This window comes from Staurois parvus, unplaced genomic scaffold, assembly GCF_062004578.1.
Source record: "Staurois parvus isolate SC_StPar_1 unplaced genomic scaffold, SC_StPar_1.0 ptg000561l, whole genome shotgun sequence".
Lineage (NCBI taxonomy): Eukaryota > Metazoa > Chordata > Amphibia > Anura > Ranidae > Staurois > Staurois parvus.
Window position 1 is genome coordinate 4,603,265 of NW_028318357.1, and position 26,078 is coordinate 4,629,342.

General features: G+C 44.1%; 1 protein-coding gene across 2 annotated transcripts in view; it reads left to right on the forward strand.

Annotated features, from left to right (window-relative positions):
- Window positions 1-5,947: 5,947 nt before the first annotated feature.
- SNX14 (sorting nexin 14) overlaps window positions 5,948-26,078 on the forward strand; it is a 68,564-nt gene continuing 48,433 nt past the window's right edge. For both annotated transcript variants that reach the window (XM_089691336.1, XM_089691337.1), the window contains exons 1-8: window positions 5,948-6,141; window positions 12,400-12,520; window positions 15,010-15,086; window positions 15,175-15,253; window positions 17,177-17,220; window positions 17,596-17,683; window positions 19,549-19,633; window positions 19,721-19,877. In XM_089691336.1, the coding sequence (XP_089547462.1) occupies window positions 6,005-6,141; window positions 12,400-12,520; window positions 15,010-15,086; window positions 15,175-15,253; window positions 17,177-17,220; window positions 17,596-17,683; window positions 19,549-19,633; window positions 19,721-19,877 (788 nt within the window). In that variant the 5' untranslated portion in view covers window positions 5,948-6,004. The remainder of the gene's footprint in view (window positions 6,142-12,399; window positions 12,521-15,009; window positions 15,087-15,174; window positions 15,254-17,176; window positions 17,221-17,595; window positions 17,684-19,548; window positions 19,634-19,720; window positions 19,878-26,078) is intronic.

A 26,078-nucleotide genomic window follows, 5' to 3' on the forward strand; every position in this document is an offset into this window, starting at 1 on the left:
TGGGGGATGTATTTTCAGTTTTAAAAATGTTTCTCTCAAAATAAATTTCAATCGTGGTTTTGGCGAGATTTGGCTCAGTCGAAAAAAAAAGGTTGCCCACCACTGACCTAAGGCTATGATTGTGATTATGACGATACACTGTGGCCCTGATTAACCCTTTGCTTACTGGGCCCTTAAACCCCCTTCATGACCAGAGCGTTTTTTGCAATATATGCAGTGTCGGATTTGTTTTAAATGTTGCAATGGTTTTGCGGCTCCCAGTCTTTTTTTCCCTCTCGGAAACGGGTCCAAGTGGCTCTTTATGTCTTAAAGGTTGCAGACCCCTGGCCTAGACAGTTAGTGGTAATAGCGGATTCTATAATCAGAAGGACTGATGGAATAATTTGCCGCCTCTACCGCATGGTTTGCGGTCTCCCTGGAACCAGGGTTCGGCATGTGGTGGAGCGGGTGGATAAATTACTGGGAGGGGCTCGGCATGACCCAGCTGTCTTGGTTCATGTTGGATCCAATGACAGAATACATGGAAGGTGGAGGCTCCTTAAGAATCAATTTAAAAAAACTAGGCTGCCAGTTGAAGGGAAGGACCTCCAAGGTGATATTCTCGGAAATATTATCTGTGCAATGCGCAAATCAGGAAAGGCGGGGAGATTAGAGAACTAAATGCATCACTAAAGACCTGGTGAAAGAGGGAAGAATTTGGTTTTCTAGAACACTGGGTTGACATTTCATTGGGGTGCAACCTATATGCTAGAGATGTTCTGCACCTAAATGGAAGGGGGTCTGCTGTGCTAGGGGAGAGGTTTATGGGAAGGCTGGAGGAGTATTTAAACTATGATCGAGGGAGGAAGTTGAATTAGATTACAGTATAATGGGGCAAGACAGATCAGACAGGGGTCAGTCCTTATTGGTGGGTGAAATGGGGAAAGATGGGGGGAGAGCTCTCTGTATACAAAGGAGCATGGGGTAGCTTTTGTCTACAATCGGAATGGTATTGACACATTGGCTCACAACTGATATGGTCCAGAAATATTTAGACAGAATAAAGATGAATAAAGCACATGAACTGGATGGCATACACCCATGGGTCCTTAAGCAACTGTTATTTCAAAGCCATTGTTTCTAATTTTAAGGGACTCTTTTAACTGCTTCCCTGCTGCCCTATAGCAGAACTACTGCTACATGGCGGCAGGGCTGTGCAAAATCATGTATATATACATTGGCGGCTACAGCTGTCGATCACTGGGTCCCGGCTGGAGATTCCCAGCACCCAGCGATCACCGAGGAACACTGTCAGGGTAGAGGTCTGTATGTAAACAATACAGATCTCTCCCCGATCAGCGCCCAACATGCTGCTTTGTATTGCTCTACATAGCAGAGCAATACAAAGCAGCATGCTTACATAGTAAAACACACACAGCACACTTGGTAAAACAGCACACAGTTAACCCTTTGATCACCCTAGATGTTAACCCCTTCTTGCCAAGTGTCATTAGTACAGCGCCAGTGCTTTTTATTAGCACTGTTCACTGTATGAGTGTCACTGGGGATGTCAGTGGCAGTTAGTCAGTTCCCCGCCAGTGTCAGAGTGCCTGCCGCAGTCCCGCTATAAGTCGCTCATTGCCATTACTAGTATGAAGAAAAAAATGTAAAAAAAATCCAGTATATATACTGCCATTTGTAGACGATATAACTTTCACGTAAACCAATTCATTTACACGTATTGGGATTTTATTTAAGCAAACACATGTAGCAGAATACATTTTGGCCTAAATTCATGACAAAAGTTGATTTTTAAAATTTTTTAACTGGACATGTTTAACCGCCTCCCGCCCGCCATATAGTAATATGACGGATGCAAGGTGCTTCTCTCGTTCTGGGAGGACGTCATATGATGTCCTCCCATTCTAACCGTGACTGTGCGGCTCCCGGAGCGTGCAGCGTGGCGATCGGCGGTGCGCTGTGTCCCTCGGACACAGCAGATCACGATCCACGGAAAGAGCCAAAGATGTCAGCTCGGTCATGTGATCAGCTGTGTCCAATCACAGCTGATCACATGTACACAGGGAAATGCCGGTTGTCAGCATTTCTCTCCCCACGAGCTGTCACACTGACAGAGGAGAGGAGAGCCGGTAATCGGCTTTCCTCGGAGAGGACATGTACACTGATCATTAGAGCACTGATGATCAGTGTGCTTTGATGATCTGTGTAGCCCCAGCAGCGCCACCTGTCAGTGTCCATCAGTGCCAGCTCTTAGTGCTCATCCATGCCACTTGCCAGTGCCCATCAGTGCCACATCAATGCCACATATCAGTGCCCATCTGAGCTGTCTTTCAATGTCACCTATCAGTTCTTCCAATCAGTGCCCGTCAGTGCCGCCTAACAGTGCCATATATGAGTGCTGCCTTTCAGTGCCCATCAGTGATGTCTACCAATGCCCATCAGTGCCACCTACCAGTGTCTCCTCATCAGTGCCACCTATCAGTGTCCATCACTGCAGCCTCATTAGCACACATCAGTGAAGGAGAAAAATCACTTGTTTACAAAATTTTATAACAAAAAACTAAGAAAAAACTTTTTTCTCAAAATTTCAGTGGTTTTTGGTTTGTTTAAGAAAAAATAAAAAACCCAGAGGTGATTAAATACCACCAAAATAAAGCTCTATCTGTCACAAAAAAAATGATAAAAATTTCATATTGGTACAGTGTTGCATGACCGCACAATTGTCATTCAAAGCGCAACAGTGATGAAAGCTGGAAAATTGGCCTGGGCAGGAAGGGGGTATAAGTGCCCTGTAGGCTAGTGGTTAATAGCAAAAAGCAAAAATATTGTTTTTTTTTTCCTGAAAATTGTCTTTTTTTGCTTGTAGTGCAAACAATAAAAACTGCAGAGGCGATCAAATATCACCTAAAGAAAGTTCCATTTGTGGGGAAAAAAGGACATTAATTTGGGTGCAGCATTGCATGACTGCGCAATTGTCAAAATCATGCAGTGCCGTAACGCAAAAAATGGCATGGTCAGGAAGGGGGGTAAATCCTTTGGAGATCAAGTAGTTAATGACTGGCATAGTACCACTGGATTGGCGTAATGTGGTGCCTATATTTGAAAAGGGATCAAAATCTTTACCAAGTAATAATAGACCTGTTAGTTTAACTTCTATAGTTGGGAAGATACTGGAGAGTTTAATAAAAGACCACATAGATGACTAAGCAATAGACGGCATGGATTCATGAAAGACAGAAGTTGTCAAACAAATCTGATTTCTTTTTATTAGGTGAGCAAAACCTTGGACAGAGGGGTGGCGCTGGACGTGGTATACTTGGATTTTGAAAAAGCGTTTGACACAGTTCCCCACACATGGCTAATGTGTAATTACCTTTACCAGTCTACAGGCTTGGAAAAATCTGTATGTAAATGGATAGAAAACTGACTAAAGGAACAAATTCAGAGAGTAGTGGTTAATGATTCATACTCTGAATGGTCTAGGGTTGTCAGTGGTGTACCCCAAGGTTCAGTGTTGGGACCCTTACTTTTTAATATATTTATAAACAGTATAGGGTCTGGGATTATAAATACCATTTCAATCTTTGCAGATGACACCAAGCTGTGCAGTGGAATAACGTCCTTACAGGATGTCTGCAACTTACAAGCCGACCTCAATGCACTGTTTAATTGGGCAACTACTGTATGTGGCAAATGAGGTTTAATGTTAATAAATGTAAGGTTCTGCACTTGGGGGCTAAGAATATGCATGCATCATACATACTAGGGGGGGGTACAACTGGGGGAATCAATGGTGGAGAAGGATCTGGGGGTTCTGGTAGATCACAAGCAGGGGCGGACTGACCATTTGGAAACTTGGGCACTGCCCGAGGGCCCAGGGTCAGTAGGGGGCCCCATGAGATGCCCCTGGTACCTTTTTTTCATAGGCTTTTTTGAGTTTGGGCAAGGACAAAGGGGCCCCATGATCCCCTATTGCCCGGGGCCCCATGAGTTTTCAGTCTGTCCCTGATCACAAGCTTAATAATGGCATGCAATGCCAAGCTGCGGTTTCTAAAGCGAGCAAAATCCTCTCTTGTAGTAAAAGAGGTATAGACTCCAGAGAGAGAGATATCATTTTATCCCTGTACAAATCATTAGTAACACCTCATCTGGAATATGCAGTTCAGTTCTGGGCACCAATTCACAAAAAGAACATTGGGGAACTGGAGAAAGTACAGAGAAGGGCAACCAAACTGATACGAGGCATGGAGGAGCTCAGCTATGAGGAAAGATTAGAGAAACTGAATTTATTCTCTCTTGAGAAGAGGAGATTAAGGGGGGATATGATCAACATGTATAAATACATCAGTGGTTCATATAGTGAATTCGGTGTAGAGTTCTTCACCCTGAGGTCATCACAGAGGACAAGGGGGGCACTCTTTACATCTGGAGGAAAAGAAATGTACTCTCCAAATATGGAAAGGTTTCTTCACAGTAAGAGCTGTGAAAATGTGGAATAGACTCCCTCAAGAGTTGGTTCTGGCCAGCTCAGTGGATTGGTTTAAAAAAGGCCTGGATTCTTTCTTAGATACACAGAATATAACTGGATACTAACATTTATAGATAAAGTTGATCCAGGGAATATCTGATTGCCTCTCGGGGGGATCAGGAAGGATTTTTTTTCCCTGCAGGAGCAAATTGGATCATGCTTTGCTGATTTTTTTTGCCTTCCTCTGGATCAACTGTGGGTGTAGGATTATTACTTTTTTTTATGGTTGAACTGGATGGACTTTAGTGTTTTTTCAGCCAAACTATGTAACTATGTAAACTAGTTCATCCATGGCTTTATGGACCTTGCTTTGTGCACTGGTGAACAGTCAAGTTGGAACAGGAAGGGGCCATCCCTGAACTGTTCAAAGAAAGTTGGGAGCATGAAATCATCCAAAATGTCTTGGTATGCTGACACTTTAGGAGTTCCCTTCACTGGAACTAAGGGGCCAAGCCCAACCTCTGATAAACAACCCCACACCATAATCCTCCCTCCACCAAACTTTATACTTGGCACAATGCAGTCAGGAAAGTTCCGTTCTCCTGGCAACCACCAAACCCAGACACGTCCATCGGATTGCCAGACAGAGAAGCATGATTCGCCACTCCAGAGAACACATCTCCACTGCTCTAGAGTCCAGTGATGACATGCTTTACACCACTGCATCCGGTGCTTTGCATTGCACTTGGTGATGTCCCCCCCGCGGACTGCCGATTACCGGCTCTCCTCTCCTCTCCTCTGTCAGCGTGACAGCTCGTGAGGAGAGAAATGCCGATAACTGGCATTTCCCTGTTTACATGTGATCATCGGTGATTGGACACAGCTGATCACATGACCGAGCCGACATCTTCGGCTCTTTCCGTTGATCGGTGATCCACTGTGCCCGAGGCACACAGCGCACCGTCGATTGCCGCGCTGCACATGCGCGGTTAGAATGCAAGGACGTCATATGATGTCCTCCCAGAAGGAGAGAACCGCCTTGCACCCGCCATTGTACTATATGGCGGGCAGGAGACAGTTAATAGCAAAAAGTCGATATTATTTTTTTCTCAAAATTGTCGGTCATTGTTTTTTATAGCGCAAAAAATAAAAAAAACGCACAGGCGAACAAATACCACCAAAAGAAAGCTCAATTCGTGGGGGGGGGGGGAAAGGACGTAAATTTCATTTGGGTGCAGCGTTGCATGACCGCGCAATTGTCAGTTAAGGTAACTCAAACAATGGCCTGGTCAGAAAGGGAGGTATATCCTCAGGAAGGAAAGTGGTTACAGAACGAAAATACTCCAAAAAAGTTACCTCGTTTATCCATGTGACCTACTTTTCTAGTTAACCCCACCCCCAGCATGTGTCCAATCCTCAGATACCTACTCCAAAATGGCGGAAGCAGTTCAGTCTGTGATGACGTCTTTGGAGGCCGCCTGATCACGTTCCCGGAAGAGCAGGCTCAGGAGGAGAGGGCTGGATACGGGAGCTGTCATGTCACCGGCCCGCAGAATGTGGGCACATCTAAGGCAACGTGCTCGGATCGGAGCTGTGCGGGACATTTGCAGGCAGTACCCGCTGCTGTGCTTCAGTCTACTCACTCTGTCCCTGTCCACCCTCCTACTGCTCAGGTAACGAGCTCCTTCCTAGACTTCCTTCCTCCTCCCTCCATACTACTTTCTGTACCCTGCTTCTGTCATCCCGATCCTGGGATTTACACCTGGGACCTGCTGTAGACGTGTTCTAATGCTTCAATCCACTGACACTTGTGTTGGCTGTGTGGGGATGGTGCTCTGCTCCAGCAGCATGTTATCCATGTCATTGACTGCCTGGTCTGCTGCAGAGTTGTGCTGGAGGGACCTGTGAGACATCCCTGTGTAATGATTACATACAACTTCCAGAGTTCTGCACCTCTGCAGGCAAGGGGCTTGATGCTGTAATGGTAAAGGCTCAGTTCACTTTTATGATGAAATGTGGAGTCAAGGGGCCCTGCTAGGGATAAAAATGGGGTGCGTGTAGTGAAATAAACTACATACCTGTACGCCAACCATGGCTTCTGCAAAGCTGGCCAAAGAAAACTAGTATTCTGAGTGATCTGTGCTGTCCTGCGTATAAGCAGGGACTGATTGTGTATTGTGTATGCACCCATCATCAGTGGAATGAACGTGGAGATTCTGTATTGTTCATTCACAGATTAAAACATGCAAAGTGTGCTCTCCCTTGTCCACAAATTTTCTTATGCGAAGCGTGCTCCCTCTCATTTAGAAAACTGCATGTGCACAGCATGCTCCCCCTCATTCAGGACACTGCACTTGATCCTCTCATTCACAATTCTGCACGTGCGCAGTATGCTCCTCCTCATTCACAAATCTGCATGTGTATCCTCTCGTTAACAGATATACATATGTGCAGCATGCATCCCCTCGTTCACATCTACGTGTGTGCAGCATGCATCCCCTCGTTCACATCTACGTGTGTGCAGCATGCATCCCCTCGTTCACATCTACGTGTGTGCAGCATGCATCCCCTCGTTCACATCTACGTGTGTGCAGCATGCATCCCCTCGTTCACATCTACGTGTGTGCAGCGCACGCCCCCTCATTCACATCTACGTGTGTGCAGCGCACGCCCCCTCGTTCACAGATCTGTACATGTGCAGCGCACGCCCCCTCGTTCACAGATCTGTACATGTGCAGCGCACGCCCCCTCGTTCACAGATCTGTACATGTGCAGCGCACGCCCCCTCGTTCACAGATCTGTACATGTGCAGCGCACGCCCCCTCGTTCACAGATCTGTACATGTGCAGCGCACGCCCCCTCGTTCACATCTACGTGTGTGCAGCGCACGCCCCCTCGTTCACATCTACGTGTGTGCAGCGCACGCCCCCTCGTTCACATCTACGTGTGTGCAGCGCACGCCCCCTCGTTCACATCTACGTGTGTGCAGCGCACGCCCCCTCGTTCACAGATCTGTACATGTGCAGCGCACGCCCCCTCGTTCACAGATCTGTACATGTGCAGCGCACGCCCCCTCGTTCACAGATCTGTACATGTGCAGCGCACGCCCCCTCGTTCACAGATCTGTACATGTGCAGCGCACGCCCCCTCGTTCACAGATCTGTACATGTGCAGCGCACGCCCCCTCGTTCACAGATCTGTACATGTGCAGCGCACGCCCCCTCGTTCACAGATCTGTACATGTGCAGCGCACGCCCCCTCGTTCACAGATCTGTACATGTGCAGCGCACGCCCCCTCGTTCACAGATCTGTACATGTGCAGCGCACGCTCCCTCGTTCACAGGTCTGCGCGCGCGCGCCCCCCCCGTTCACAGGTCTGCGCGCGCGCGCCCCCCGTTCACAGGTCTGCGCGCGCGCGCCCCCCCCGTTCACAGGTCTGCGCGCGCGCGCCCCCCCCGTTCACAGGTCTGCGCGCGCGCGCCCCCCCCGTTCACAGGTCTGCGCGCGCGCGCCCCCCCCGTTCACAGGTCTGCGCGCGCGCGCCCCCCCCGTTCACAGGTCTGCGCGCGCGCGCCCCCCCCGTTCACAGGTCTGCGCGCGCGCGCCCCCCCCGTTCACAGGTCTGCGCGCGCGCGCCCCCCCCGTTCACAGGTCTGCGCGCGCGCGCCCCCCCCGTTCACAGGTCTGCGCGCGCGCGCCCCCCCCGTTCACAGGTCTGCGCGCGCGCGCCCCCCCCCGTTCACAGGTCTGCGCGCGCGCGCCCCCCCCCGTTCACAGGTCTGCGCGCGCGCGCCCCCCCCCGTTCACAGGTCTGCGCGCGCGCGCCCCCCCCCCGTTCACAGGTCTGCGCGCGCGCGCCCCCCCCCCGTTCACAGGTCTGCGCGCGCGCGCCCCCCCCGTTCACAGGTCTGCGCGCGCGCGCCCCCCCGTTCACAGGTCTGCGCGCGCGCGCCCCCCCCCCGTTCACAGGTCTGCGCGCGCGCGCCCCCCCGTTCACAGGTCTGCGCGCGCGCGCCCCCCCGTTCACAGGTCTGCGCGCGCGCGCCCCCCCCGTTCACAGGTCTGCGCGCGCGCGCCCCCCCCGTTCACAGGTCTGCGCGCGCGCGCGCCCCCCCCGTTCACAGGTCTGCGCGCGCGCGCCCCCCCCGTTCACAGGTCTGCGCGCGCGCGCCCCCCCCCGTTCACAGGTCTGCGCGCGCGCGCCCCCCCCGTTCACAGGTCTGCGCGCGCGCGCCCCCCCCGTTCACAGGTCTGCGCGCGCGCGCCCCCCCCGTTCACAGGTCTGCGCGCGCGCGCCCCCCCCGTTCACAGGTCTGCGCGCGCGCGCCCCCCCCGTTCACAGGTCTGCGCGCGCGCGCCCCCCCCGTTCACAGGTCTGCGCGCGCGCCCCCCCCCCCCCCCCGTTCACAGGTCTGCACGCACGCGGCGGGCGCCTCCTTGTTCACAGATATGCATTGCTTCCATTGCCACAGCTGCCATAAATGTCCTATATAGATGGGAGTGTGGTGGGGCAGGCTATTGCTCATAATGATTTATGCTGAGTTTACATAGCAACATGACTGACATTGGATTAACAACATAAAACACTTGCGCTCCACTTTCCCTTGTGAATCATATCAGGCGCAAAACATTGGGAGGGTACCTTACAGCGTGGGGCAGCTAAGCCTTTCCCTCCTTGCAAGTCTCCCCCCCCATGTTGATGCAGACAAGGGCCTTCTCCCCACATACTCCAGGAGAATGTGTGGCGATTTACAGCAATCTGGTAGCCCCCTTTAGGCTAAGGGGGCCCCCAGATATCTGTCCCTCCCACCTAGATGAATGAATATGGGGTACATATTACCTATTGTTACTCATTCACAAAAACAATTGAAAAAATAAATAAAAACAACCACACCTCATAAGAAATTCTTTATATAACCAGTTCAGATGATTGTTATAAAAGAAAAACAAAGCGTTTACAAATGGGTTTACACAGTGCTTTGAAAAAGTATTTTCCCCTTCCTGATTTTTAATTTTTTTGCATATTTGTCACACTTACATGATTCCGATCATCAAACATACAACAGATAATCCGAGTAAATGCAAAATGCAGTTTTTAAATGATTATTTCATGTATTACGGGAAAAAAGCTGTCCACACCTGCCCAGCCTTATGTGAAAAAGTAATTGCCATCCTGTGTGGAATTGCACAGAGCAGCCTGATCCTCCTCATTTTCAGGTCCCCTGGCCTCTCTCCTCCGCTAGATTTCCCCATGTGTCTGACCTCCTAGGCTTGACTCTTGCTGGCTTGGTGGTTTTCTAATCTGGTGCTGTAGACCAGAAATCCTTTTCCTCCAAAGACATGGAGGATTCAGCCTATTGGGCTGAGATTGAGTCTCGGAGGTCTTGGTCTTTTGGGGAACCTTGACTTCCCATCAGTATCTTGGAACTGTGGGCACGTTTGCCCGCTCAGCTACAAGGTCAAGCAACCTGGATCCTGATGGACGAGTAGTATGGATATTGTAAACACTATGAGAGTCCTTCTTTCTGGTACAGTCTTCTTTAGGCAATCAGTCTCTTTTTGTCCTCTGAATTCTCACAGACAGCTTCCTGCTTCTTTCTCCACCATTGCTAGGTGGATTAGGTAGGTTATTATTTGAGCCTTTTGAAAAATGCCAGTTGCCTGTCTGTCATACCGATGGAGTGGCTTACATATATCCAGTTGATAACCCAAAACAAGTATACAGACTGTGAGACCTAACTTTGATTTTTAGTTTGCATAGTTGTTTTAGGTCAGTGATTCAGAATTAGTACCGCAGTCAGTTACAGACAGCCAACTCGCATTCTCAGAAATTGCCGCTTTTATATTTATCATAGGGCTATTTTCTATTACTGGATGTTTATTTGTTGCACCATTCTCTGTAAAATCTGGAGACCATAGTGTGTGAAAATCCCAGAAGTAGAGTGGTTTCGGAGATGCTAAATTATCTTCATTGAGGACACAGACTGCAATAAAACCCGACAGATTCTAACCCTTCCCATGCTCTAGCCAAAACCTAAAGGAAGAAAAACAAAGAAAATTTTTTTTAGCTGAAGTTGAACCTTATCTTGAAAGGAAAGTGTTCTGTAATTGGACGAGGTGTCAAGTCCAGTAGTGACGTGGTGATCTCCACCTCATCCAATCAGAGAACAGTTGCATTTATTGAGAAAATGCAGTGTTTTCTGAGTGGCGCCTGTGCTTACTAAGCAGCAGGGCAGCTGCCATGGAACCCAGAAGTTAGCTGCCATCTTTGTAGTAGTGCATGCTACAGTGATTTCCAGCTTCCACGGGGAATTGGCCAGGTATGGCACACACATTTATATTAATCCAAGGTATCTATGCGAAAATAGCCATACCCAAACTTTAGCTTTAAAGTGATATTGAACCTTTGTTTTTTTTGTTCTAACATATGTTCCTTATAAAATTGTCAAAGCAATAAGCGTAACCTTTTGTTGTAAAGCTGTGCCTTGATAGTAATTTTTGGGTGCTTCTTTTCAACTTCCAGCAGTCTCGTTTGCGAAGTCAAATACTGGTGAAGCACTTCCAATATGACATAAATCAAATGTATAACCTCATACCATAACCCTTTATCATAAACAGACCCCCCCGTGTTCAGTATCCTTTTGTGAATGTGAAGAAAAAAGAAAAGAAAAAAAATATATATATATACCGGTATATACACACACAGTATAGGTGTTAAAGCATATAAAAACAAAAAGTATAGTCCAATGTAAGAGTCCCATACACCAACCAATCTTCAATCGATATATTCTTGTCAGAACAACAATATGACTTTCTTTAATGTGAACAAACACCACCGTACCCTTCACCACACCTCATGGGTATCTCCTCATCTTATATCATGGACCCCACTGCAAAAGGAGGGTCAGTTTTATATTTGAGACCATGACCTTCTTCAGCATTCACCTGGTCATTATCGGTCTCACAGGAATAGGTATATTAAAAGGAAGCAAAGACACATCCAATAGTGCAGACCTCTAGTTTGTTTTCATAAGAAAGTAAAAAATCCGGTCACATGTTAAAAAGTACATAGAGGCATTGCACAGGCTATTGGCATACTCGACTGTTACCGCAAAGGATGCTGGGACGTGTAGTCCTGAAAGCTGGGTGATCTAGTAGTCAGAAGCGCACTCCCCTGGTCGGAGCTTGTGTGAGTTCTGAAAAAAGATTGATGAGGATGCAGACTATTCTGCAAACTAAACTGTACAGAATTTATGGTGTGTAGAAGTGTATTTAAAAAAAAAAAAAAAAAGGATCATTGATGTATGATTACTATATCTACTAGATTTAATAACTGTACAAAGATGTTAGGATTCTGATGAAAGTGCTGTGGTTATATCTAGTATTAGCACACATACTGTACATGTAGCATGGTAGCATGCACTGGCCAAAGTCAATCAATGCATGTTATAAGGTCTTAGGATAAGTGGCATCGCATGTCAGTTCATGATGAAGCACGTCAAGATTGTGCTTCAGTGCAAACCCATAAAAGTGAATTCAGCCTTAGGGGGTTTTTGTTTGTTCATGTTTAGAAGTCTTTCTTATATATGAAGTCATTTTCATGCTGTAACAAAACCTTGCATTGAGTGTTTCCTAAATCATTTGATAAAATTAAGGAGGAATTAAAAATTCCTATCCTTTGATATCCTTTGCCAAGGAAGCTGTCATCTTAACCTCTCTTTGATCTGCTCTTGCCATGTTGCTGCATATGTGATCAATTATGATGCCAGGTGGTTTGACAGTTTGGTTGAAAGCAACAGTGAGAGCCACCAGTCATGGCTTGCCTTTAATGTAACTGTTTTGGGAAACATTAAATCAGTGGATTTAGTTTTGTATAAGTTTTCTAAGTTACTGCTGTGTGTTTACTTTTTGTTTCATTTTTGTTTTTCCAGATATCTGCACATTCTTATGATCTTCTGGTCATTTCTTGCTGGAGTTGTCACATTATACTGTTCACTGGAACCAGATTCTCTCCTACCTAACATTCTATTTAATATCAAATACAAGCAAAAGGTATGTAACCATTAGACTAGAGCTGCTCTGATTTGAAAATATTTGTGCAAAAAAATTATTTCTAAAAAAAAAAAAGGAATTTCTGCTTTTCCCCTCCCCCTACTATTTTTGGAGTTTTTTTTCCTTTTTTTGGAGCTGTACTCACTCTGGCCCAGGTGAGGACACCAATGAATTACTGGTATATGCGTGTAGATGCTAGCAAGGATGTGCAATTCATTTCGCCTGATGCCGAGATATGCAGTTACGGGCGTTGGGCAGGTGATTTTTATTTACATTTAGCCCTGCTGTGGGTAAGCAGCAGGGTTTACACTTTTTTTTTTTTTTTTGTGCAGAGCCAACACCAGTGAAGCATGAACAGATCTTCATGCTACACCTGAGTTAGCAGGCTCCCCACTCATCCATGCTGTTGTCCGGTGCAGGCAGTCCCCTCTCTGCCGGCCTCTCACTAGCTCGGCGGCTCCCTTAGCTCATCCACTCCGCTCGGCAGCCCCGTTCAATCCTGCCCACTCCCACACTTCTCTTACTCTCCTGGCCACTCCCACACTTCTTACTCTCCTCCTTCTTCCTTCTTGGACACACTGACAAGCCTCCCTTCCCGGACCCCTCACCTCAGCACTCCCTCTCCTCTCAATTTGTATCCCTCCGTCTGCACACACTCTGATGCAGAACACACACAGGGTAGGTGGCCTCAGGACCTAGACCACCATACAGGACATATCAATGGCAACACACATTAAACTCTGTCCTATTACTACTTATCTACTCCACCTGCCACATCCACACACAGCATTGTGATTGCTGAACGTAGGGATAATCAGAGGTGGCATGTCACATTGGACCATCCCTGCTCTCTGCATGCCACCTTGGACCATCCTTGCTCTCCGCATGCCACCTCGGACCGTCCCCGCGCTCCGCATGCCACCTCGGACCGTCCCCGCGCTCCGCATGCCACCTTGGACCGTCCCCGCGCTCCGCATGCCACCTTGGACCGTCCCCGCGCTCCTCATGCCACCTCGGACCGTCCCCGCGCTCCGCATGCCACCTCGGACCATCCCCACTTTCAGTAGGACACCTCTATAGGTATGGTCAGAGGCGTGATTGCTGAATGAAGGTATAGTCAGCCCTTTTATCAGGACAAGTAGATTGTCATGAGGGACAAGTAGACTGGGACCCCGATTTAGTCCCTTGTAGTTTTTTAAAAAACATTCCACAGCCCTGTGCTAGTATATACATGTTTATTAAAAGTCAGCTGTTACAATATTTGTAGCAGCTGACGTTTAACTTTTTTTTTTTTTTTCCCCAGAGTGAAGTTCCTCTTTAAACAGTGTCACTATTTAGATTTTAAGCTGTCACGAGCAGGGTCCACCTCACACTTTTGTATTGAATTGTTTTGTAACATTGCTGTCTGTCTTTATTTTGTAAAGTGCTGCACAGACTGTTGGTTCTATATAAATCCTGTATATCAATAACCTTTGGTGGCCTGGATCACAGACGTTAGTCAATGCAGTGAAAGTTACCCTTTGATCAAACTTAAAAAGACAAAAAAAAAACACTCCCTGACTTATTTGAGACACGACTTAACTGTTGTGTGTCTCTGATTTTTCAGTCTGGCATTTAATTTGTGCTAGCCCGCTTACTAAATTTGTAAAGTGTCCATTGTGCTGAAGCCTCTTCTGTTAGGTGAAATCCACCTTTGTGCATGTCCCCCACCTACCCTTGACACCGTAATCTTCTGGTTCAGAAGGAGTTAATAGAACTATGAAGCTTTCACAGGCTCTCTAACCTCCTTTTCCGCACAACTCCTCCATTAGTAGAAGATGTTCTACAAATTCTATTAATGAAACAAGAGCTATATATTGAAGACGGGCGGATGATTGATCAGTCCACCTTCTCTTAAACAGTTGTTAGTGGGAATAAGTCTCCCAATAGATTATTAAAATGTAGCATCAAAACACTAAGTGCTCTAACTTAAAAGGGGCTACCAGGATACCCTAAGTAATGCAGCCAAGTTTAGAATGACTGCCCTGAACTCTGTATTTTAATCCATTCTCACTGACATAACACATATTTGCTGCATCGTGGAGGTTAGCTTTCTGCCGGGGTGCCACATACATGCTGTGTCTGAGCAGCCAGCATCTGAAGTAGCTGTTCATGGCTACCAATCAGTTTCTGGGTTACACTTTCAAAGCTTAACTGCACAAGTTCAGGTCTGAAGCTGATTGGTTGCTATGCACAACTGCTCCAGATTCTGTCTTCTTCAGTTTTAGTCAAATCCCTCATTGTATCATCTTCTCTTAGCTAGCAAATCCGTTTTAGTGTCGGTGTTCACATCTGTGTTAGTTTCAGTGTGTTTTTAGGAGGGATTACAAAAAAAGTTTTAAATGTTAACGAAGCAGAATAATATGTAGGGCGACTGATAGGTTTGTGTGCCTGCTTTAAGTCATGAAAAAAAAAGGTAACATTAACAAAATGCATTATTGTATCTTTAGCAACCTGAACTTCAAGAACTTTTCCCACTAGGACATAGTTGTGCTGTGTGTGGCAAGGTTAAATGTAAAAGACATAGGTAAGCTTGAAAAATGAAATTAATAAATAGTATTGGCCATTACTTACAATGACTATAACATATTTATAACATTTTCTACTGCTTTCAGGCCTACTTTACAGTTAGAAAACTATCAGCCATGGCTTGATTTGAAGGTTCCCTCAAAGGTTGATGCATCTCTATCAGAGGTAACATTTTATAAAGTTGACTTGAGACTGTAATGATAAAATCCCCTGTTCTCATGAACTTTTTCAGTGACAGCAGGCTAAAGCTATGCAATCATCTGGCACCTAAAATTGTAGCAAGAACATACAACAGTTGTACTGGATATTATAAATAATTATCCACTAAACTTTGGGTTGCTAACATTTAGATAGTTGATACCATGGTCCAAAAGGTGGAGTTGACCGTTAAATGCTTGTTTAATCTAGGAGTGCAGGGATAAGCTGTATTACTTGCCTTAGTCCTGGTTTTGGCAGGCTTCACTGCTGTCCTCAAGATTTAGGTTTTGGGTGATCCCTCAGTATCATTGCACACTTTGAGACTAATAGCTCTGCATTGTACATGGGGAGGCGAGCCTGTGATTTGTGAGCCTACAAGGAGACAAGCATTAGAGAGAGCTTAGTGGGGGGCTCGTTGCTTAGATTGTGGGACCCTACCAGGTTCAGGAGTGAGGCAAGTAATACAGTTCTTCCCTGCACACCTAGATTGAGTATTTAACCCTTCCAGTGTAGGGAGGCTCCTTCCTTCCAAGAGTTCATCCTTTAATTGAAAACCATGTGTAATTGGCACCTATATCATCTCTTGATAATATGCTTATCAATCCACATATGACCGTGTTTTGGGCTTAGTGATTGACTAGTAGGTACCAGCACTGCATCATTAGAGAAGGTCACATGCTCATCCATACTTAGAAGCTTGGGTAATTGGCAGCAACTGCAACAGAAGATAGAACAGTGAGTGATCACTTTCAAGGTGAAAACAAGCAGGGGTAGGCTTTATCTGGGTGAGGACACTGTGTGCTAAACACACCCAGAAAATCTCCATCACTGTATGCAGAGAGTGTGTACTATGTGCTGTCCTACTCTGCTGTCACTCCCTCATCCTTGCACTGCTCGACAGCTCCCAACTGTCAGAATGGGGGCCAGAAGTTGCTGTATAAATACAACAGCTGTAGAAGCTGCTGCTATTAAAACTGGACCATCTGACACTCTGTATCATACTCCTGAACAGTATTTATAAACAGAGATACAAAGTAACAATGTAACTTTGTATCTACTCTGCTTCATTTATCTGCAGATGAGCTTTGATGAGGGATGAGCTTTGACCTGCATATGGTCTCAGATAAAGTAAGATATTTAAAGTATATAAAGGCAAAGTTTTTTTTGTTTTTTTTTTCGTTTTGGATAGTGGGGAGTTCCAATCCATTAGATTTGTATTGCTTTGTGTGTCCCCTCTGTTTACTATTATCATTAAAGTCAAAGTAAAAAAAAATCCCAAATTTTGGGTTGTCCCCAGAAAATTAATACAGGGGAAATTGTCCAGTGGGGATACTAGTTCTGGTGACTTGAGGGTCCCCAAGGAATTTCCTTAATTTGCAGGGATTTTCCTTCATTTCATGCTTTGCTATTGGACAGGAAGTGAACGTAAATGTCCCCAATGGGACACAGAAAAAAATAAATTTTATCCAAAATGAAAAAAATAGTTTTGCCTATCGTTCCACGTTAAGGTAGAACTTTACTTTCCTCCTCTCCAGCGGTGCAACATTCACAAGCTCCCTTTCTGGCAGCAACCTCTTCACCCATCTTCTTCTTCAGGGTTCAGTTTATCCAGGCACCTGTCAGAAATGTACACTAAGCTGCTCATTCACAACTCGGTGTACATTTGCAAGAACATTGCAAATAGGCAGGTAAGAATCCTTTACTGCAGAAGGATCGTAGTATGTTTATTCTGCAATAAAGAGCATGCCTGTTTGCATATTTACATATTTAGTTTTCCTGTGAAGTTGAGTTTTTTTTTATTAATATAAATGTAATTTCATTTTTAAAATTGATGTGCATTGTTTCTTAGTAATAATAGCACTTTGTGCTTATAATGTATTTTCTGTACAGGTATTTGAACTGGTGCTGGAAAACTTTGTTTATCCATGGTATCGGTAAGTATTGTGTGCCTTCATTCTACTGATTTAAGTAAGAGACACAGAGTCATTTGTCCACATAAGCGGGTTTATAAGGATTAAATAGGACATCACAATTTGAAGCTTTTTCCTGTCATTCCTATGTTTCCTGAATTCCTATATTTTGTTGTTTGTTCCACCAAAATCAAGTAATATATTTGCAATTAAAGTGTGTGCATTCAGGAACTGCAGCTAATGAGGCATATGTCTGTCCGCTGGGCAAAAACTTGTCCATTGATATGGTAAATTGATCAACAGGCTGTTCTGGCTAGCAGAAACAGAACTTTTGTTGAAGGGACACTATATTCATAACTGTTTTTTTTTTTTTTTTCTCCCCTCTTTTGTTGCTGGCAGTGATATTACTCAAGATGAGTCTTTTGTTGATGAATTGAGACTGGCCCTTAGATTCTTTGCATCTGTTCTTGTGCGAAGAATACAAAAGGTAATTTTTGTGTGTGCTTTTTTTTTTTAATCTACCTGAGAAAAATACCCAATAGTAATGTTTTCCATATTAGCAGGTCTTTATTTCAATGTATTATACCCTTGCCTGCAGCAGGATTTTCTTAAGTTTCCACACTTGTATACTCCTTGGCGAACAGAATGTTTTTTGCATTTTTTCTGAACCAATCTTAAAGGTGAACTTAGGAGACCACTTAGAAACCAGTATTTATCAAGACTGTGAATACTTTAGTAAGAAGGGTGGAGTGCTCAGGAGTATAAAAAGAAGTGGAATAGCCAGGAATGTCTTAGGGCTTTACATGGTGCAGAGTGGTATGTGGGGAAAATGCCCCCTAAAGGGAAGCTGTGCAAAAAAAAAAACACAAGAGAATAAATGATTAGTCTGCAGTATTGTCTGTAGACTTCCTGCAGCTGATCTTTTCCCCACTACTGAATTACCATGCCTTGTTCCACACTGTGGCTCTGTGTGGATGGGTTCATCTTGGTAGCAGGGCTTTGCTTCTTGTCAAAGATGCCCTTTTGTTGAATAATGATCTTTTGACTGTGCTTCCTGCACCCCCTCTGCTGCTTTTTGATCATTAACTATAGTGATTGCAAAGCAGCAGAAGAGGTGCAGAAAGTTCAGTTTCACAGAATGGATGAGATGGCAATGCCATACATGATCTCAAATTGTACATTTATGAGCACCTTGACATACCAGGAAGTGTACTGATATTTTTCAGAAGGAACTTAATGCAAAAAGTAACTTTTCACAGTACTGCTTAGGAACAGTTAACATTTCTAGTTACTTTATTCTGTAAAATCATACATTTTCTCTTTAGAATTCAGGACCACTTTAAGTTGGTGATTGCTGGGGGTGGTGACCCCTTGAGTTAGCAGTTAGTGAAGAAGTGCTATTTAGGTTGATGGTCGGTGGAAGCTAAATCGATTATTATCAGTGGTTATTTACCAGAGAGAGGAGAGGCTCTATGTCCATACTGTGGGCTCTGATTCTACTAAGTGACGGAGGTGGAACTATATAAGCATTGTCAGCCAAGAGCATACTCTTTTCACTAGTGTTTGTAAGCCAGCTGGGTTTTTCTGGATCTGTTACACACTGCAGAATACCTGGACTACTTGCCCCAAATGCTTGAGGTGTTGTGAAAAAGGAATAATGTTGTTGTTATGGACAACAGACATTTTTCCTTAAAGAAATTCAGGTATGGCATTTTCTCAGTGAATGCAGAGCATCCTCTGATTGGATGAGGAGGATGTAGCCATCCTGTCTCTCCACCTTGTCCAATCAGAAAACACTTTGCATTCATTGAGCAAAGCATTCTCTGAGCAAATCATTCAACCACTTGGCATGGGACCCAAACACTAGTAGACATCACTATAGTAGTGGTGTCTACGGCAGTGATTTCAAGTTTCTAGAGAGATCCCACAGGTTTGGTATGCAGAGTGACATTGGTCCAAGGTGGATCAATGTAACTGTGAAACAAATGTCTTGCCTGAAATTCATCTTTTTGTTCCTTTTGAAGACACCTTTATACATATGGACAATGATTTGGGGTTTTCTTCTCCTGTTTTGGGGTATCCAATTTTAGAATTCTTGCTCTTTTTTTTCACAGTGTAGACACTTGCTGCTGTAAAACACTGTTTGGTGTTTGAGTTTGACAATAATTTATTTTTAATCCGTCTTACATACAGGTCCATTCAAACTAATAATGATCTGAGACCCACTACCCCCATACTGTCACTGTCATATAAAAATCTGTTTCTCTTTAAGTATCCATCCAAGACTGTGTAGACATTATTTTACATGTACGTGAGATACGGTTCATAAACTTTTTAACTTCTCATTTCTAGGTGGATATGCCATCTATAATTACAAGAAAATTGCTAAAAGCTGCAATGAAGCACATTGAAATAATTTCAAAAGCAAAACACAAAGGTAAATTAAAGCAATCAGTCCAACATTCTTCTTAATGTTATGTGTGTTAGATTTCATAGAACCATAATTTTACTGCATTCTCTTTAGTGAAAAACTCTGAGTCCCTGCAGCAGGCAGCCTTGGAAGAATATGGGCCTGACCTTCATGTTGCATTGAGAAGCCGCAGAGATGAGCTTTGCTACCTCAGAAATCTTACTGAGCTGCTTTTTCCTTTTATTCTACCTCCTAAAGCAACAGATAGCAGGCAAGTGTTCCTTTGTATAAAGTATATTCTGCTCTCACTTCTTCGTGTTTACTGGTTATGGTCACTGCAAATAAAGTTTTATATTTTTCATGCAGGGCTGGCAGAGTAGATATCCATGTTCTGACATTTCAAATGATGCAGTTGATATACAGTATTCAGAGGCAGATACACTTTTTTTTTTTTTTTTTTACAAATATGTAAAAACTTTGGTTAATGGACATTATGGCTTATCATTGTCTTTATTCAAACACAAGGGGCTGGTTTTACCAGAGAAATCTTCTGTGTCAGGAGCATTTAATGGACTGTGAATCAAAACGTATTTTGCATGGTTTTTTGCCAAGAAAAGGAGTGCCCACCCTTTGCTTAAAAGTGTTGGCTTGTGTAAAGTCGTCTTCTCAGTTAAAGTACAACTAAAGTCTTCTGTAGGACAGTCTGGACAAGTCTCAAATCCACCTACTTTGCGATGCACAGTCCTCATAGTACACAAAAAATATTCTACCTTCCCTGTCTGAGCAAAATCTGACTTTATTTCTGCCTCACATGGTTCCTTTTCCAGGCACTGCAGCTCACAGTGGGAGGGTTGCAGCAATAGAGACAGTGCTGTCACAGAGGAAAATAATATATAATGGCATAGTAACCCCATGACGCTACCAAGGCATCCACTGTGTCCACCCATGGATCCATGGATGAAATCTGTCCAACTTCATGTTAAACTGAGATGCTAGCAAATCCATATCCAGCATCCTCCAATGCAAACCAATTTCTTGAAACACCTCCTGAGAGAGACCATTCTTCCAGATCTAGGCCCCTATTATCCACCACAGAAATGTGCATCTTCTAAGAACTGCTTGGACTGTACTTCTGTTCTGATGCAGGATATCACACTGCTGGTGAAAGCAAGTATTCCTACCCCCACCCCACAGCCTTTTTAATGATCTCATCCAACAAAGATCCAAAAAGACTGTCTTCCAAGAAGGGTAATTGTAACAAGCCACTAAACTGTTGCTTTACCCACCAGCACTTAAGCCAGAATTCATTGGGAATCTGAACTGAATAAAGGGATGCCCGGAACAGAACTAGCATCCAGTATCACATTGCAAATAAAACTTGATGCGATAGTCGTGGTGGTTGCAGTTAATAAAATGAGGGTCAATGTCAAAAGTTGGCTGATTCCTACATAGGGATTTAGACCAAGTAGATAAAGTATGGGAAATAGGAACAGTGGCCAGGAAAGGTTGAAGGGCCGATTCCACAAAGTAGATTGATTGATTGAGAAAGTGCTGTTAACTTCTTGTCAGTGAGGTCTTTAAATGATGGAGCATCTTCGACAGGGGATGAGTCACTGGAGATAGTTAGGTTCATATATATTTGGACACAGGCACAATTTGCGTACTTTTGGCTCTGTATGCTACCAGAATAAATTAAAACGAAACAATCCAAATGAATTTGAAGTGCAGACTTTCAGCTTTAATTCAAGGGGTTGAACATAAGTATCAAGTCCAAAATTTCAGGAACTGCAACCATTTTTATACACAGTCCCTCCATTTTCAGGGGCTCAAATGTAATTGGACAAATGAATATAATCATAAATAAAATGTTAATTTTTAAGATTTTGTTGAGAATTCTTTACTGGCAATTACTGCCTGAAGTCTGGAACCCATGGACATTACAAAAGACTTGTTTTCCTCCTTTCTGATTCTTTGACAGGCTCTAACTGCAGCTGTCTTCAGTTCTTCTTTGTTTGGGGGTCTTTCTGCCTTTAGTTTTGCCTTCAGCAAGTGAAATGCATGCTCAATTGGGTTGAGATCAGGTGACTGACTCGGCCGTTGCAGAATATTCCACTTCTTTTCCTTCTAAAGCTCCTGGGTTGCTTTTGCAGTGTGTTTTGCATCCTTGTCCATCTGTACTGTGAATCACTGTCCAATCAACTTTGCTGCATTTGGCTGAATCTGGGCTGACAGTAAATCTCTAAACACTACAGAATTCATCCGGCTGCTTCTGTCATATCAATAAACATCAATGACCCAGTGCCACGGGAAGCCATGCATGCCCATGCCATCACACCGCCTCTACCAGGTTTTACAGATGACGGTGTGTGCTTTGGATCATGAGGTGTTCCAAGCCTTCTCCACACTTTTTTTTTCTTCCTGTCATTCTGGTACAGATTAATCTTCATACAAGGGAGAGGTGCAGCGCTAGCTATATGAATATACTTATATATCTGATAAGCATACATATAAATCAATAAAAAGTGCTATTAAAGTGCAGAATGGTGACTAAATGATGAATTCAGTCCATAACGTGCTCAGAATCCAAGAGAGTCCTTTAAGAGCTCCAATCCCTGGATTCGTGGATGAGGTGAATAAAGGTAAAATTGCGCACTCACCAAATGCGCAATTCAAATGCGCATTCAAAGCTGATATTCCGAGGTCACCATATGGATCTGGTCAGATCTGGTCACAGAAAGCCCTCCGCCACCTGGTAGTGTACTCCACACTTAGAGGAAAAGGCCGCTCTGCAGATGTAAAGGACTCCCAACAGAGCCCAAAGAACAAAGGAGGCCAAATAGTGTGATACCAGATAGGTAAGGGGTATTTATTCCCAAAAACACACAGTAATATACAGGCAGAGGCAGGAAGGATACTGACCCATACAGTGGATATGTAATGGATGGCCGCCGGGGCCCTCTTGGCGCCGGTCGGCGTGACGTCACACTGCTTGTAGCCGCTCCCTTGGAGCGGCTACAAGCAGTGTGACGTCACGCCGACCGGCGCCACGAGGGCCCCGGCGGCCATCCATTACATATCCACTGTATGGGTCAGTATCCTTCCTGCCTCTGCCTGTATATTACTGTGTGTTTTTGGGAATAAATACCCCTTACCTATCTGGTATCACACTATTTGGCCTCCTTTGTTCTTTGGGCTCTGTTGGGAGTCCTTTACATCTGCAGAGCGGCCTTTTCCTCTAAGTGTGGAGTACACTACCAGGTGGCGGAGGGCTTTCTGTGACCAGATCTGACCAGATCCATATGGTGACCTCGGAATATCAGCTTTGAATGCGCATTTGAATTGCGCATTTGGTGAGTGCGCAATTTTACCTTTATTCACCTCATCCACGAATCCAGGGATTGGAGCTCTTAAAGGACTCTCTTGGATTCTGAGCACGTTATGGACTGAATTCATCATTTAGTCACCATTCTGCACTTTAATAGCACTTTTTATTGATTTATATGTATGCTTATCAGATATATAAGTATATTCATATAGCTAGCGCTGCACCTCTCCCTTGTATGCATTTTATTGAGAAGGTTCATATGGTACCTCTTTGGTGTTCAGCTGCTGTTTTCTTCTTTTACTTTGGGATTTTATATTAGCTGTTTTTAAGCGCTCACTTATTTTGAAAATTACAGATTAATCTTAGTTTCATCCGTCCAAAGAATGCTTTTCCAGAACTGGTCTGGCTTTTTTTAGATGTTTTTTGGCAAAGTTTAATCTGGCTTTTCTATTCTTCAGGCTTATGAATAGTTTGCACCTTGTGGTGAACCCTCTGCATTTGCTCTCTTGAAGTCTTCTCTTGATTTGTAGACTTTGACAATGATACGCCCACCTCCTGGAGAGTGTCCTTCACTTGTCTGGATGTTGTGAATGGGTTTTTCTTTACCATAGAGAGGATCCTGTGATGATCCACCACTGTTGTCTTCCGTGGACGTCCATGCCTTTTTATGTTGCTGAGCTCACCAGTGTGTTCTTTCCTCAGAATATACCAAACTGTTCATTTGGCCACTCTTATTGTTGCTGCTCTCTCTGATCGATTTCTTTCATTTTTGAAGCCTTACAATGGCCTGTTCCACTTGCATGGACAGCTCCTTTGAACACATAATGTAGGTTCACAGCAATGGATTCCAAATGCAAATACCACACTTAGAAACAATTCCAGACCTTTTACCAGACCTTTTACCTGCTTTTGATTCAACTGTCCAATTACTTTTGGTCCCATGAAAAAGGGGGGTGGCTACTCTTAAGAGCTGTAATTCCTAAACCCTTCCTCCAATGTGGATGTACATACCCTCAAATTAAACCTGAGAGTGTGCACTTTCAGCCCATATCCATTATATAACTATGGCTTGAATATGTTTGGTTAATACCTGAAAAAACAAAAATTGTGCCTGTGTCCAAATATATATATGGACCTAACTGTATACTACACATGGATACACAAAAAATGCTTGTCTGGGAATTTCCAGTCATTGTAAATGAATCTTTCAAATAGGGGACAAAGAAGAAAACCCTTTGCAGCATGTTCAGGTTTATCAGCTAGATATTGGGTAAGTGAAGTAATGGTGCAGGCTTCTAAATTTAAAGTGATACACACAGGGGTTTATTTACTAAAGCTGGAGAGATCAAAATCAGACTCACTTCTGCATATAAACCAATCAACTATTTTGTTTTTCAACTAAAAATTTTAACCTCAGCTTGTCTAGGTAAGCTTTGGCTATAACACCTGGAAGCTGATTAGTTTCTTTGCAGAAGTGAGACTGATTTTGCACTCACCAGCTTTAGTAAATAAACCCCTCAAAGACACATTCTTTCTTGTGCTGTGATACAAGTTGTGACTGAAACTCAGCTGGTTGGGTCTCTGTTCTCTAGGGAAGGAAGATATGCAGTGTCCAATAATGGGTCCTCTGTAAGGTCTTCGGTTGACCCAGAAATTGTAGGCATCTCTGTATTAGATTCTGCTGGGGAATGGAACAGCGGTTGTTTTTGACCTTTGCAAGCAAAAGAAATGACAAGGTTCTGCAACTGAAGTATAAAACCTGCCATAACAGAAATAAAATTAGCCTTCGATAGAGGAGGAAGAACCCTTGGTAAAGAAAAAACAGATTCTGAAAGGGTTACTGACAGATTTTTCAGACTTGGACTTGAAGTACAAGATAAACTTATCTCCTTGGTGGACGTATTGCTATAAAGCAGCTACTTATACCTTTGGAATACTCGCTGACCCAGATCGATGTATCAAGAGTTAAAGCAGACAAGGCTCTGTGTCAACTGTCACTGCAGGTGGCTGTAGCAAGAAAACTGGCAGAGCTGCTGAGAGTTCCGATACACATACAGCAGCAGTATGGAACTGTGAAGGAAAGCAGCCATCTCTATCCTCAGACCGCAAACAATGGGGAACTGCAGATAGTCGAATGGACAAGAAAACACTTCCTTAATGCCAACAGATTTCAACAGCAGCAATAAAAGGGAGGGAAGACCCAATCCCTTAAAGTCCAAAGAGAGTACCAGCTTGTATTTATATTAACAAAGTGCTTTCCCCTACAGTAGTGCTACATAACGATACATCAGATAAACATGATTTAAAACCCTAGCAAAGGTTACTTTTAACATACTCTTAAAATGGAGAGGTCAGAGACTGGATTAGAATCACCTGGTCCTGACACTCAACAAGGAATCCTCAAACAAACACTGGCCTGACCTTAAATGCTGTGATAGCTGGAAAACAGACAGGGTTGTTTTTTTAATACATTGGGCATCAGTCTACCAGTGCTCTTTTGGCTGACTTTCATGATTTGTAAATATCCGGCATGAATCCATCAGCAGTAGTTGACAGTAGAAAATCTTCTAAATCAATTAAAAAAAAAATCTATCGAAGGAAGGAGACATCCATTCTCCTTAATACATTAAGCATACCAAGCAAGTTGTGAGATGGGAAGGGTTATAGCCTTTAGGGGGCAGGCCTTCAGTTTTTTTATGTGCTAAGCATCCATTTCTCCTGTAATGATAGGCTGATAGTGAGCAAAACGTAATATTTTATTCATGCTGCATGTGCAAAGGTGTTTTCCTGCTTAGAGCAACACAAATGTCTTTAATTTGTTTTTTTATTTAATTGCACGTTTGTGGGACTGCTCAGGCCCTAAAACTGGTCATAGATTGTAGAATGTATTAGGAAATTCTTAGGAAAAGAATATTCTAAGAAAGTTTATTCATTTTTTTTTCCAATCAGTGAGTCAAATTGACTGTTTTGACCAGAGTGACAAGAAAATTCAAAGGAGCAGAATGGAAATTTTTTCTTAAGCAAATTTCTAACAGTGTATGTGGTTTTTGTGTGGTGAAATCTGTTCATTCCCAAATCAATTGTCAAAAGCAAACATAATCTTTCAAATGACATTCGAATGTTCTGGGAAAATTCTACAAATGTTTG